Below are 14,243 nucleotides of genomic sequence, written 5' to 3' on the forward strand. Positions count from 1 at the left end.
TAGTTAATTTTGTGTACTTTTTTCAATACTTATGCAACTCAATCTTTAACCAGAAATAATATTATTGCTACCATTTGCGTCCATCCCTGAAGTATGACTAATTTTGCGCAAAGTTTTACTTTTCAAACGTTAATGGTTTGTCCGGTCGTGTCACTTTTGATCAATGAAACGTTGGCGGTTGTGTTGTGAAATTGACAACTTTGCCGATGACATACCAGCATGTTTTGTTCACGAGCTGAGATGGATGAGAAAGGACAAGCTTCAAGGATAGACGCAAATGGTAGTATTGCTTTTCAACAACACAACTTAAAGCTTCATCCCAAAAACAAGTTAGGCTAAACAGTTTACAAAAACCCCCATATTATTGCAAGCCATTTTAATCTTCTTCAGTTTTGCCCATCCCTGCCTCCTTTTGTATTTGCTGTTTCATTCAAACGATCCTTCATTGTTCTGAGTAGCAAATTTTGTGTTGAACTTGATTTGGTTGCCGGTTCCAAGTTGCTGAATTCGACTAAATTTCATGACACAGCCCCTTTAAGTTTACATACAGTTAAGGCCTGTTTAAATGGTTTCAACATTTGCTTCAACATGCATTCAACACTTTGTTGAACCAAATGTTTGGTGCGTTTGAGCAGGTCGTCCAACATTGTTGAAAGCGTAAAAAATGTTGAAAGCTTGTTGAAAGCGTGTTGAATCAAGTTTAAATAGGTTCAACAGGAAAATTTTGTTTTATCAAATGTGGTGATAAAGGTTGAATTACCACAGTAAACGATTTGGAAAGCTGGTGTTTTGAGCGTTAGCCCCTCGTCAGAGTGAAGGGCTTCGTCAGGTTCGCTCTGATGAAGGGCTAATGCTCGAAACGTCAGCTTTGCAAATTATTTACGGTGGTAATTCAACCTTTATCAACACATTTGATAAAACCAAATTTTCTGGTTCTACATTCCCACGGACACACCACCACAGTTTCTTTAGAAACTAGAAATTTGTTAAATTGGTTTAAACTTTCATTCAACATCGATTCAACTTTTCCTTTGTTCTCGATGAGCTTGGGTTGCCTGTGATCCAAAGTAGATGAAATCCACAACACACCATCGAAAGCAAGATTCGGGAAAAAAAATTCACTTATCAGAGTGGGAAAAATTCTGCTTTTGCTTGTTTTGCTGTTTCCCTCTGTTATATGCAAAAAAGAGAGCAGTTATAAATAAAATTGAAAGGCTCTGGGGCAAAAATGCAGTAAGTGACTTTTTCACATTTTCCCCCATTACCTGTATCTAGCAAAACTGAGGATACTTTTTTGATGAACCAACTGGACTAAAATTATTTCAAATGAACGGCCCTGGGCTGCATACAAAATGGAAAGGACTCACCCAAAAAAGTTTTTTTCTCCGTCCTCTTACCTTTCTCAGTTACCACCAGATAGAACTTGGGCTAATTACAGTATGTACCGTACTGCTCAAAACTATTTGTGCATTTTGTTTTACCTACTGTAGGTCTACCCACAGGCAGGATCCCCAAACCTAAGGCTTAATGCTTGGTGTTAATTAATGCACTAATAAACAGTTGAGTATTACCATCACACATCTATAAATTAAGCCCATTATTGCTACCCTGATCCCTAAAATATTATTCTTTTCATAAATGCAGTTGGTTCTTTAATCTACCCAGCAATGCTACCATTTCATGGTTTTCAGAATTCATAAATTACTTAGAATTTCCTTGCCATTCAGAGTCATCAGATCTTGGCTTAGCTCCTGTGGTTTTCTCAATTATCCACTCTAAACAAGCCCAGAACCTGATAACCTCTAATGGATAATTCAACCAGCCTGTTGTAATGCAGAAATAATTATCATGCGATACATGATGAATACGATGATGTTTTGGTGGCAAGATGATGTGCCAGTCTTGTAGTTTTTGGACCCAAAAGGGCAAACCAAAGTAGGTGTGGGACCACTTGTGAATCTGATTGGTGAGTGTTACAAAGACAGCCAATGTGAACAGGAAACAATCTGTCCCATAAGACGCCTGTATTGTTTCCTGATCCAGAGTTAAATATCGGTACGACATGTAGCATAATCCTGGAAGGGTCAACAAGCAGTTGTCACCATTGGTTTCAATAAGATCATGCCTTGTTATGGCCGTAGGATCCACGTGATGCTCTCTGAAGGGACGGATGAAAGCTTTGCCGACGATGGGAATACTTATTGAGCCCCATGTGTCTGCTGCCCAATGGACAAAACCAGAGCTGAAATCTGCTACCAATATGCCTGCAACTGTAAGAGGACAAAATTAACATTGGGTTATTAATAATGATATTATTATCTCTTTTGAAGGGAGGGAGGGTAAAGTTTACATGGCTGATTATAGCTGTGTACACGAGCAAAAAAACCTGTTATTTTTCTTTCGTGTTTAAATAATAATTAACTGCGATTAAACTTACTTTAAAGGTCTTTATTAAAACATTCTAAACAACAAACGTGTTTATTTACAATGATATAAATTAAGTCATACAGACAACTAATTAACTAACCAACTAACTTGAGAAAAAGTGTCTATTTACAAACGTTCTCGCAAAACGCTCAGTTCTGACACACGGGATGACATAGTTGTGACGCCTGTTACGTAACGTAACCATAGTTTGTTCTGGTGGCAGAAGGTCATCTAAAGCTGTGGTTGAATTACTGTCTGTGATCTTGTCCCATAATTTCTTATCTTTCAGGGCAATAATATGCAGATTATGTTGGAATGGCAACCCGACACCTTCACCAACGCATCATTGAACATAAACACTCATCAACTGGAAACCATTTCAGAGAACATCATGATAGTCTCCTCCTTGAAAAGCAGCCAGTTTCACATGCTTAAGAAGTGCAGCAGCAAATTTAACTGTCTTGTTTACGAAATGCTGTTCATCAGGAAACTTAAACCTTCTCTTAATGTACAAAGTGACTCTGTTAATGCAAAACTTTCTACTTAATTTTTATTGTTTTGTATTGTTTCTATTCTTATTCTCATACATATTTTCTATTGTACATTAGTTTCTATTGTTTACTTATCATATATATACTTGTTTAATTAATGAATAAGGCGTATTCATTTTGACTTGAGAATGACGTTATGTAAACGTCGAAACCGTCGTCTAATTTTTTAAAAATGTTTTTAAATCAATTTTTTTTTATCGCTCAACTTTCTAGTCAAATGTTACAATAAGTCACTACTTATACAAAACATAATGACAACAAATAAAGCAGAGAAAAAAGAGGAAACAATTTTATATTGGCCTCTTGTAGTATTAAATCCCATGACACCTTATTTGTCAAGGCAATTATTACTCTCACTGTCAGACATCCAGTATCACCCATAACATTTTCACATACAGACAAACTCATACAGGTACATCGTACATACACCGTACACACAACCACCCATACACACATGAATGCTTGCTAACATAAACTCCAGGTGAAAAAATTTGGTTGAAGTTAGAGGGAACCTCCACTCCTAGTACAGAATAAGTTTAAACCAAAGGAAATTATGTTTACAAACAAATTTGTTTTTTAAAAAAGTGTTTTTATCAGGAAAAGTGAATTTTAAAATCGCTTATTTTCACTTTCAAATTGCGCGGTTGCCACCATCTTGAATAATTGCGACGTGTTATGGTTACCCTATTGTTCTGACACAAAGAGCTTTCGTCTGAAAACAACAGCGCAACTGTAAGTTATTTCCTGTGATTTAAAGTTATTTTTTTGTTGAAGTGGAAGTTCCCTTTAAATTTAACGTACATGTACCGGGTAAGTTGATTCTGCCAGTTTGATTTCTTTCGGTTAGCTAGGGAATGGAAAAGCCAAGATACAAATAAGCTCATTTTTAGCGATTAAACTATAAGCATTTTGACATGAAATACACTTTGAACTACAACACAGCAATTTTGTTGAGTCCAAATGTACAGGGCTTATCACTATTTACAATACAATATAATACAACACATACATAATTGACCTCTCCCCATAGGGGCTTTTCAGGGTCAAGGAATCAACGAAACAATAGAACACAAAATCTAAAACTGTTAAGAATCCCAACTGGCTGGAGGCAAACCAGTTGGCTATTTACAAGTGCAGCAGGGAAGTTGAACCAGGGACTACCATGATCAAATTCAACAAGTGGTCAGAGCCGGTCTTGAACCCGGGATCTCCGGATCTTTAGGCAAGCGCCCTATCCACTGGGCCACACTGCCTCCTAACACTCTATTTCCTTAGAGAGAAGTCAAACCAAAGTCTAGCTTAACTTCCCAAAGGTGCACAACTAGCAAGTACTCGCTTTTCCTTATAATTGGGCAAAAATGAAAGAAAAAGTACATTTGACCAGACTTCAGTTCAGACTTTTCCAACAATGCCTTTTGCGGTCTCTCTTTTTACATCTAAACGGGCTGGATTGAGCCATTTCAAGCAAAACGCTGTCGAATGGTGCTTCTCAGAGAAAGATGTACAATGATTTTCCAAATTGGTCTTTCCTCTGAGTCGATCTACAGTCAGTCATTTCTATTGATTGTGTCAAATGCCTGTACTGTGTTAGAGGATATGCAACCTCGTTCCCAGCGTCTCTCTTTTCTGCCTTCAGAGAAGAAAGATCCTGGGAACGAGGTTGGAGGATATGTTGGCTGTCCCGACCTGTGGTTCGGAACGCCTGGTAGTGATTGCCACCATGAAACCGCTACGAGTGTGTGTGATAGGAGCCGGGGTTGCCGGATTAGCAGCCGCCAGGCATCTTACAAGTCAGCTAAATGTGTTTGATGTTTCTGTCTTTGAACAAGCCTCTTCCATCGGTGGAACATGGGTCTATAATGAAAACTCCGGCACAGATGAAAATGGCGTTCGAATTCACTCCAGCATGTACCGAAATCTGAGGTGAGACGAGGAAAGATCGTTTTCTGGTGGATTTCACGTGCTACAATATTATGACTTGATACAGTTACAGTAATTATCTTCGTGCTTAAGTTAAAATGCGCATGCATGAGAATTGGCACTCTGTTTAAGTTAATTGTAAGCTTTATTGCTTATAAATTGTTACGAATCAATGTTACATAACTTCATTTCGGGTCTTCGAAAATTCGTCATCCCTTCACTGATTCGTTGCCCGACGCTATGGCTCTGTCTCACGAGGACTGGGAACTACAAAATTCACGAATTTGATTGGCTAAAATCGATATTGACCGCGGTCTAGATTTTCCCATCTAGACCGGCATCAAGACCGGTAATGTTTTGCGGTGAAAAGATGCAAACTAAAATGCAAAAATATTGAGTATTTTCTTCCACCAATAATTATTTATTGAAGAGACGAGCAAACTTTGACAGAATTAAGTTCAGCTCAATTCGCCACTCATCGCCGTTCGCAAGCAAAATGTCACTTAGTACAAGCCAGTTACATTAAACAAATTAAATTGTTCTTGTTTGCCATATAATAAACATCTTATTAACCCAGCTTAGTCAGTCTGTATGGGAGAATCTTGCGTTCGGTCTGTACTCACGACCTCGGTCAAGATTCTCCCATACAGACCTCCTGCTCGGTTAATAAGAGCTAAATAATAATTATTAGATGTAATCATATATATTTTAAAACAGTGTGTGTATTTTAATGATTGAAACACATAGATATATTTATTATTTAATGTTAATTTTTGTTTAATGCCACATTTATCTTTAATATGGTGGTAGCCAGCTCGAAAGCCAATGGCTACTCTGGCTACCACGCACCTATCTTTTTGATTAATTTTTTACTTTTATGTGTTATATTTATTCTCCAGTAAGTGCTAATATAGTATTAACTATCTTATAATTGACGTAAATAGTGCATAATAAATTTGAATGAAATTGAATTTCACAGGGCTTACTGTACTTTGCGAAATGAAATGGGAAATCTGTAGTTTGCAAAATGGAAAATATGTTGATCTCTACTCCCCTTGCATGGGAGTAGAGATCAACAAATTTTCCATTTCTTGGGAGTAGAGATCAACAAATTTTCCATTTCTCAAACTACAGATAATTTCCCATTTCACAAATTACAGATTTTCCATTTCACAAACTACAGATTTCCCATTAATTTTCACAAACTATGGAATTCCCATTTTGTTTTGTTCCATTTCGTTTCGCAAAGTACAGTAAGCCCTTTTCTTCACTTCTGTTACCCAGTTTTGTCCAAAATTGGCGACCACATGTAAATTCTTTTGTCTTTTCTGTGTTACATAGACCTACTGTCCTCGTTTTAAAACATAAAATCTTTTGAAATTTGCTTGTTTTAGTGAGGCTAGGTAGCCTTATTAGCATTAAAACAGAGTATTTTATTTGGCTGCCATTATGAAAGAGGTGTTTTGGGAGACATTTATGATAGCAAATGAATATGAAAAGTAAACTAGCAATTTTAACTAGTTGTTGCATTTGCAAGTGACCGTTAGGCAGCAACCTTGTTATGTATGACTCAATCAAAACCCCGACCCCACCCCAGGACAAGGTGGGGACTAGAAGGCATTGCACAGCATTGGCAAATTTAGCTGTCCCGTGGGGTGGGGCATAGGTGAGGCTTTTGGGTCAGGGTTACAAGCAATGATCTCTTGACTTCCCTAACTGCTTCGTTCTTGTGATATATTCTGCTAACAACAAAATAGGACTCAGTCAGTTGTAAACCGAGTAGGCTGTAAAACTTCTCTTATTAGCAATTGGCCACAAAGTCCTGTAGAGATTGGAAATCAACTACATGTATCACATTGCAAGTAGTATCTGGCCAACCTGGACACAAAAATTGCTGCAGACATTGTTGCTTATTTGTGCATAATAGAATGATGAGCTCAGGATTACAAGGTAAAAACTGTAAAAGTAAAGCAATTTGTGAACAGTGCTTTCATTGTGCAACTTTTAATATCTTCTGTTTGTCTGTCCAAAAGAAAAATATGACCTATCCAAAATGTATTTTCAATTTGATTATTATCAATTCTGTCAAAGAATACATTAAGTAGTACATGTATTTGAAGTGTATCAGCTCAAAACTGTGAAAATGCAAGTGTTATGTTAAGGTCAGGGTTAACCCAGGGGTTAACCCTTTGACGTCCAAACCGGCCTAATACTTAGCTTGATATGAATTATTAAATCTTGTGTAAAGTAGTTTTAAATTAACCATTTTGAAACTTAACGACATGTTGGCATTTTTTTTTTCTTGCATGCTGGCATAGTTTTTATCTGACGGTACATTCGGTATGTACATTAATGCACCCTGCTTTAACACATGTTAGATAGGGGTGTAACGATTCATGTTCCTTTCAATTCGATTCGATTTCGATTATTGCCTTTCGGTTTCGATTATTTCGATTCGATTATGCAAAATATTAATGATTTTTAATTCTTGCAAGATGATACACAATGTAAACAACATGTACCCTAAACTCTCAATGTGAGGATACAATAGTAACCGGAACATTATTAATCTATTTCAAGGATGCATTAAAAAATACAAAACGTGCAATTTGTCAGTGTTCTTCTTTGAGTTTTTTCTAGAATCTAGATCTAGTGCACTCTCATATTTTTCTTTAAAAAAAGTAACTTGTCTACATGGTCACTATGCAAACATGACCTCTGAGCAGACATGCGCTCAAGCTTGTGGTCGAACCGGCACAATACTTGAAAGTTGCGAAGCAAATTTTGCAGATAGTTTTAGACTTGTCTGTTGTTCCGTCTTTAGTCGGAAAACCATAATATTTCCACACTGCGGATCGAAAAGGAGCAGGCGGATTCACAATCGCTTGGTCGTTCGTCACCATGTTTGAGAACGTGACAATGAGCATGCACATGGTTTGCCTTATTGGAAATTCTCAAGGGGTGGTAGAGGGGCAACATTTTTACCAAGCAACATGGCGCAAGAACTGCAAATTAGCGTCTTTGATCGATTGTCAATGAAAAACGCACATCTTATTTAGATCTGGATTATAAGTTTACAATATAATGACTCACTGAGGGCACTTTTGGAAAGGTATGCAAAAAATCGAACCAAAATCGAAACGTGGAATCAAATAATCGTGAATCGAACCGAACGGTCATAATCGCGATTAATCGAGAATTCAATTAATCGTTACACCCCTAATTTTAGAGGAAGTGTGACAAAAGTAGTGTGCACTGATCAATAAATTATTTTGGTTTCAATGCAACTGAGTCTGTGTGCATTTTCAGTCTGTTTATCAAGTCAGGTGTCCAGTTTTTTTGTTTGTTTATCACAATAACTTTACATTTTAAATATCTTAATTATTGTACTGTAAATGTTAAGTAAAACTAAACTAATTGTTAATATTTTTTTTTAGAACCAATCTCCCAAAGGAGGTAATGGCATATCCAGATTTTCCATTTCCCCCTGAATGGCCATCTTTCATGACTCGTCATCAAGTTCTTAGATATCTTGAAGACTATGCAAACAGCTTTGATTTATACAAGTACATCCATTTGAATTCTGCTGTCACAAATGTCCGTCCAATAGTTTGTGAAACCAACGAAAATCCTCAGTGGGAAGTTACTGTGGAAAACGTCCTCATTAAAGAGGTCCACGTTCTCCAATTTGATGCAGTTATTGTTTGCAATGGGTGAGTTGCAGTGATCATTGTTGTGCAGAGATATTTTCTGCCAGAGACCTATCCTTGGGTACTGAAAATAAATGATGAAAACACCCCTAAACAAATTAAATTTTGTTATAATATAACAAATTGGGTGATTTTTTTATTATTTTGTGAAATAAAAAATCATCAAAACACCTAAAAGCACTTGTTGCTAATTTTCTTATTTGCTCAAGGAAGTAAATTGTCACACTGTAGTGGCCACACAACTCAATGTATGAAGAGAGTTGGAGACAATGGAGCATGAACCAAACGCTGACATGAAAGTACGAAGATCATGAATCGCAGTTGCAAGCTTGGCTCAAAAAATCCAGTCTTGAATGGGATTGGAAGCCATGACTTGCCATGCCAATTGCATCGTCATTTTTTCGAATCCCATTCAAGCCTTGGGTTTTTTTAGGATTGCTTGCAATAATAATTGCCAATTGAAAGTTTCTGCTGCAATGATCTTCCTTCCTATAATACTCTTTCATATCATGTCCATTCTGCAGTTCAAATAATGTATGAAATTCTTTCGTAGTCTAAAATCTTGTATACTCTGTATTCCCAGACCACTGGTGGATAACACATGGTGTTAGACCTTGGTTGACCAAAGAAGTGGCATTCGTGTAGAATATTGCCTGATTCAGAAGATCTGATAATGACATCAGGCTGCTTGAAATGAAAGATATTTTGAGCAAGCTTAGAACGACACCAGAATCCTTTTTTTTTTTTTGCTAAAGGAGGCTCAAACCAATTCCAACAATTTCAACAAACTGTACCATTTAGAAGGACTGAATCTAACCTACTTTTTCATGTAACCGTCAATGTTATAGAACCATATGAAACACTGATAGTTGCTTAACAAGGCACAGTTGTGAATGTGGTGTAGGTCACCATGGCAACAATGATCTTCCTTCTTATTCTTTCTTATCATGTCCATTCTGCAGTTCAAATAAATATATGAAATTCTTTTGTATTCTAAAAATCGTATATACTCTTTATTCCCAGACCACTGGTGGATAACCCTTGGTGTTAGACCTTGACCAAAGAAGTTGCATACTTGTAGAATATTGCCTGATTCAGAAGTTCTGTTCATGAGATCAAATCCACTGTGCCTGGAGTCATGCAGTAGAGCTATCCACATTACCCTGGGAGCGTGCTCCACATTTCTAGAATTGCCATCAATTTAAAGACATCTAACCACTTTGGCTGCTTGAAATGAAGATGTTTTGAGCAAGCTTAGAACCACACCAGAATCGTTTTTTTGCTTGAAAAGGCTCAAACCAATTTCAGCAATTTCAACAAACTGCACCATTTAGAAGAACTGAATGTACCCTACTGTTTCATGTAACCGTAACCATATGAAACACCAATAGTTGCTTAACAAGACACAGTTCTTGATGTGACGTGTACGTCACCATGGCAACAAAGGAGCCCTCTAAAAATGCCCATTATTTTTCTTTAAAGCTTTCATCTCAAAAACGAACTTGATGACCCCCAATTTTTATTTATAGAAAGTGATTGACAGGTTCAGATCAAACTCTCTACAAACTTAAAAAAATCCTCTGGAGCATATTCATAGCCACAACTGGAAATTTTGAGGTGGCTCTGAATCTCTTCCCAATAATTTTTGAAACAATTTCATGTACATGTAAGCCTACTAATTAATTTCCAGAAATAAAAATTGGAGTCACCGAGTTCGTTTTTAAGATATAAGCGTTTGAAGACAAAATATAGGGCTTTTTTAGAGGCTCTTTTGTTGCCATGGTGACTTATTACGTCACATCAACAAGTGCATCTTGTCAAGAAATTATTGCTGTTCCTTTTGGTGCCATAACATTGCAGTTTTGTTTAAACAGTGTTGCAGAGTTCATCCTTCTGATAAGACATTATATCGAAATTGTTGAAACTGGTGTGAGCCACCTTAACTTGTACATTAAAATGAGTGTGTGATATCATTCACTTGCGTTTGTTGTCTTTGCAGCCATTTTTCTGTTCCTTGTATACCGGTTATTCCTGGTTTGGAGTCGTTCCCTGGGATCGTCATGCACAGTCATGATTATCGACATCCTGGTATCTTCCAAGGAAAAAGAGTAGTTATTGTTGGTGGTTCTTTTTCTGGTCGAGATATATGTCTTGACATAACTGAATCTGCAGATATAGTCTACCTCAGCCACAAACATCGTCATGCTATAACTTGTAAGCTTCCGGACAATATTGAACCTCACTGCCCCGTAACTTGGGTGTCCAGTGACGGGACTGTTCAGTTTGAGGATGGACAACAAAGGGAAACGGATGCCATCTTGCTCTGCACTGGATACCATTATTCATTTCCCTTCCTTGATCAGGCTTGTGGCATTCAAGTCACTAATGACCGAGTAACGCATCTATACAAACACATTTTCAACACCAAATTCCCCACAATGTCATTCATTGGGCTAGCCTCTAGGGCGTGTGGTATATTTAAACAGATCAGCCTTCAAGCTCAGTACGTCGCAGCAGTGTTAAGCAAAGAAAAGTATTTGCCCTCTGAAGAAGAAATGAATGCTGCAGAGGAAGACGATTTCCAAGAGTTACTTTCTAGGGGTCTGCGGGAAAAAGATGCTCATTGTATGACAGGAATATCATTTGATTATAACGATACCATTGCTGAGTTAGCAGGAGCAGATAGGATTGAACCATTTCTGAAAAGCATTTGCGAACATGTAATTGATCAACATACAAGTAACATGATGGATTACAAGAGTAACGAGTATAAGCTGACATCTGATGGAATGTGGACAGTTGCTACCTATAACAAGTAACAAAGGAGAACAGATATCCGCTCGTACTGGCCTGTGAGCAGGCTCTTTCGGAATGACTTTTCGTGGGGTGAGGTGTTGGGGATGAGAGGTAGGGGGGTGAGAGGTAGGGGGTGGGGGTACTATAGCTGAAACAACCCAAACCCTTACAAAAATGCTAACTTTAAGCCTAAACACTATGCTTTAGATAATGACTAGGCCTAAGGTTGACATTTGTGTAAAAGTTTGGGTTGTTTTAGCTATGGTACCCTTCACCCCCTACGCCCTACCTCTCACCCCCTACCAGCTTTAATACGATCAAACTCTTCTTGGCATCTGATAATAGTGAAACTACGTTTCCCGCATATGTTTGTTGGGAAAAAGGCTTTGAAGGCAGAGCCAAGGTGAGAGTTTCAGCTGAAGAGGCGTGGCGACCAAAAACGAGGAAAAAGAGACTGAGTTTGTTCATTCCTGGAATTGGTGAAACATTATGTGACTGTGTAAACTGCTGGTTGAAGGAAGTCTTGCCAGTTGGTCTGAAGCTCGTCACAGTAAATGGCTATTGCGCTGTTTAGCCATCGGTGAACCCTTTCAGTAGCGCCGTTCAACCGAGGTCTGTAGCTGGTAGTAAAAACATGGTCTATTGAAAGTAATTTAGTGAGCTGGAAAACCACTGCATTAGTCCATTCACCACCTCGATCACTGAGTAGTTCTGCAGGGAACCCGTATTGAGGAAAAACGGGATCGAAAAGTGCACGTGCAGCCGTGGAATAGCTACTTTGGCAACATCAGAACTGGAATAGCAACCAGAAAGCTAGAATAAGGGCATACGGCAGTAATTATCCACTTGTTCCCAGACGGAGTCTGGGGCAGAGGTCCTACATAATCTATGCCAATGGTGTAGAAAGGACTCTGGTAGAGGTGAACTTGCATGGGTCCATGCTTTGGATCTGTTGTTTTGGTTGGGAGACAAGTGACACCGACATGATGCTGGTAATTGTCACGCGAATTATTACTTGGTGCGTGTGACGCTGGTGCCGTGGTTGAGGTAAAGCCAGTTAAAGGGTTGTCCAATGAGCAAGGGACTGTGAATTGCATGCTAGGATGTCGGAAAGTGATGGATGGCTGATCATGATCCACTAGAGCTTTGGTGGCGTGGAGATGATTTTCCCCAAACAGAATGGGCCATGAGAGGTGAGGAACAACAAACATAGTAAAGATTGATTCCCTGCCATTGCTCCAAGTGATGGGAACATCCATGCTAGCAGTGACAGAAAGAGTTGACTTTGCATCAGGGACGGAGACAGGAATGGATTCTGGCAACTTCTTACATTGAAGAGATGGGCGTTTAGTGGTGATTGTTATTGCATGATCTGCACTAACTAAGGAAATGGAACAGCAGCTATCCAGAGGGGGTGGAATAGACTGGTCTGCTGACGTCACTGAGGTCCAAAGAATGTTACGGTTCGCTAACTGCGTTTGTTTATTGACTGGAAGAGCAGTTGGATCTGTGACTGCTGCATGGTAGGCCAAAAAGAACAGTACCAGAAGGATCTGGGTTTGTTGAACGCGTGTCGGGTGGTTTGGTAGGTGTGGCTGCATGTGCTTGCTGAGAGTTATGCCTTATTGTTTTACAGCCCCATTTATGGCAAGTTGAACACTTGTGGAGGCGACCACGAGAGCACTTGTTATTAGCTTTCTCGCAGTTTGATTGAAGGTCGCGGTTAAAATTTCCGCAGACGTAAGGCGTGGGTAATTTTGAGCCTTGCGTGGGGCGCTGTGAGGAAGGACATTGTGGCACAAGATGGTTAGGGGAGCCGCAGGTCCAGCAGTGACGTTTCTTGCCGCGTTGTTGAGGTGAACTTGAGTTGCTTTTACCCGAGGAAGTAAACAGAGCATTTGAAGGTTTCCACGCATCGAGAGTTTAGGATCGCGATACAACGTCACCACGTGTTTGCGTTTGCAAGGACAATTCGATCCGACGGGCTGATTCAGCGGCTTGTTCCAAGGTTGTAAATTCCTCAGCTTTTAAGACTAGTTGTTGTGCAATCTCCGGTTTAACTTTGGCTAGAAATTGTGAAACGACGTAAGTGGGGCAGTCCTTGGCGATCTTTTCGCCAAGCGTTCCATCTGATGTAAAACGTTCCTGAATCAAAAAGTAAATTGATTCACGTTCTCACTTGCCTTTTGTGTCATTGCGCTTAATTCTGCGGCGAGTCGGCGGCGTTTGAGTGCCGTTGGTTCTTCAAATTCACGCTTAAGATGTTCAATGAAAGTGGCATGCTGCTCTTTGGCTGGTTTTTCTGTGAAGTCCGCCGTGGTTTTTGCGATAGAAAGGACTGAGCGAGGCCATTGTTCAATTCATTGTTGCTCAAGGAACGTGACGGTGATGTCGGCGGACAGATGAGAGGTTTGTTGCTCGAAAAGTTTGAGGAAATCGGCTATATCATCTCGATTCGATTCATCAAAGCGAAATGTCGGGAGCTGAAGGGTTTGAAGTCGTAAAGACTGCGGAGGTTGAGCTGGTGAAGCGCTCAAAGGGTTTTGAGGAGCTTGTTGTGGTTGTAGTGATGTGGTAGCAAATTGACTGATCTGAGTACTGATGTGGTTTACGTCGTGCGTTAAGTCTTTGACAACACTAGCGAGGCCCGATACGATGCCTTGAAGTTGTTCTGTACTTGCCAAACGGATGCAACAACTCCCAACGATGCAAGGATGTGCGGTGCATTATGGGAAGGATACAACACTTAATACTTTGTAATCTTCCGAACCGGCTGCCATCTTGTTTTCAACATGTCAATCCCTGGCTATCTCCAGGGAGACCATATGTAATGCGCATG

The 14,243-nt window shown here is 39.2% G+C and overlaps 2 protein-coding genes across 2 annotated transcripts in view; one reads left to right on the forward strand and one right to left on the reverse strand.

Moving 5' to 3' along the window:
- Positions 1-4,700, reverse strand: part of LOC138020795 (plasmanylethanolamine desaturase 1-like) — a 5,765-nt gene extending 1,065 nt beyond the window's left edge. The window contains exons 1-3 of the mRNA XM_068867721.1: positions 4,665-4,700; positions 3,780-3,825; positions 1-2,270 (exon numbers count right to left, since the gene is read on the reverse strand). The exon at positions 1-2,270 is cut by the window's left edge and continues 1,065 nt beyond it. Coding sequence (XP_068723822.1) covers positions 1,702-2,270; positions 3,780-3,825; positions 4,665-4,700 — 651 coding nt within the window. The 3' untranslated portion in view covers positions 1-1,701. The remainder of the gene's footprint in view (positions 2,271-3,779; positions 3,826-4,664) is intronic.
- Positions 4,676-11,475, forward strand: LOC138021836 (uncharacterized). Its single transcript, XM_068868856.1, has 3 exons — positions 4,676-4,901; positions 8,336-8,611; positions 10,608-11,475. Exons 1-3 carry the CDS (start codon positions 4,699-4,701, stop codon positions 11,425-11,427), a joined length of 1,299 nt encoding a protein of 432 aa, XP_068724957.1. The 5' UTR covers positions 4,676-4,698; the 3' UTR covers positions 11,428-11,475.
- The last annotated feature ends 2,768 nt before the right edge of the window (positions 11,476-14,243 follow it).

This window comes from Montipora capricornis, chromosome 10 (assembly GCF_036669925.1).
Source record: "Montipora capricornis isolate CH-2021 chromosome 10, ASM3666992v2, whole genome shotgun sequence".
Classification (NCBI taxonomy): Eukaryota; Metazoa; Cnidaria; class Anthozoa; order Scleractinia; family Acroporidae; genus Montipora; species Montipora capricornis.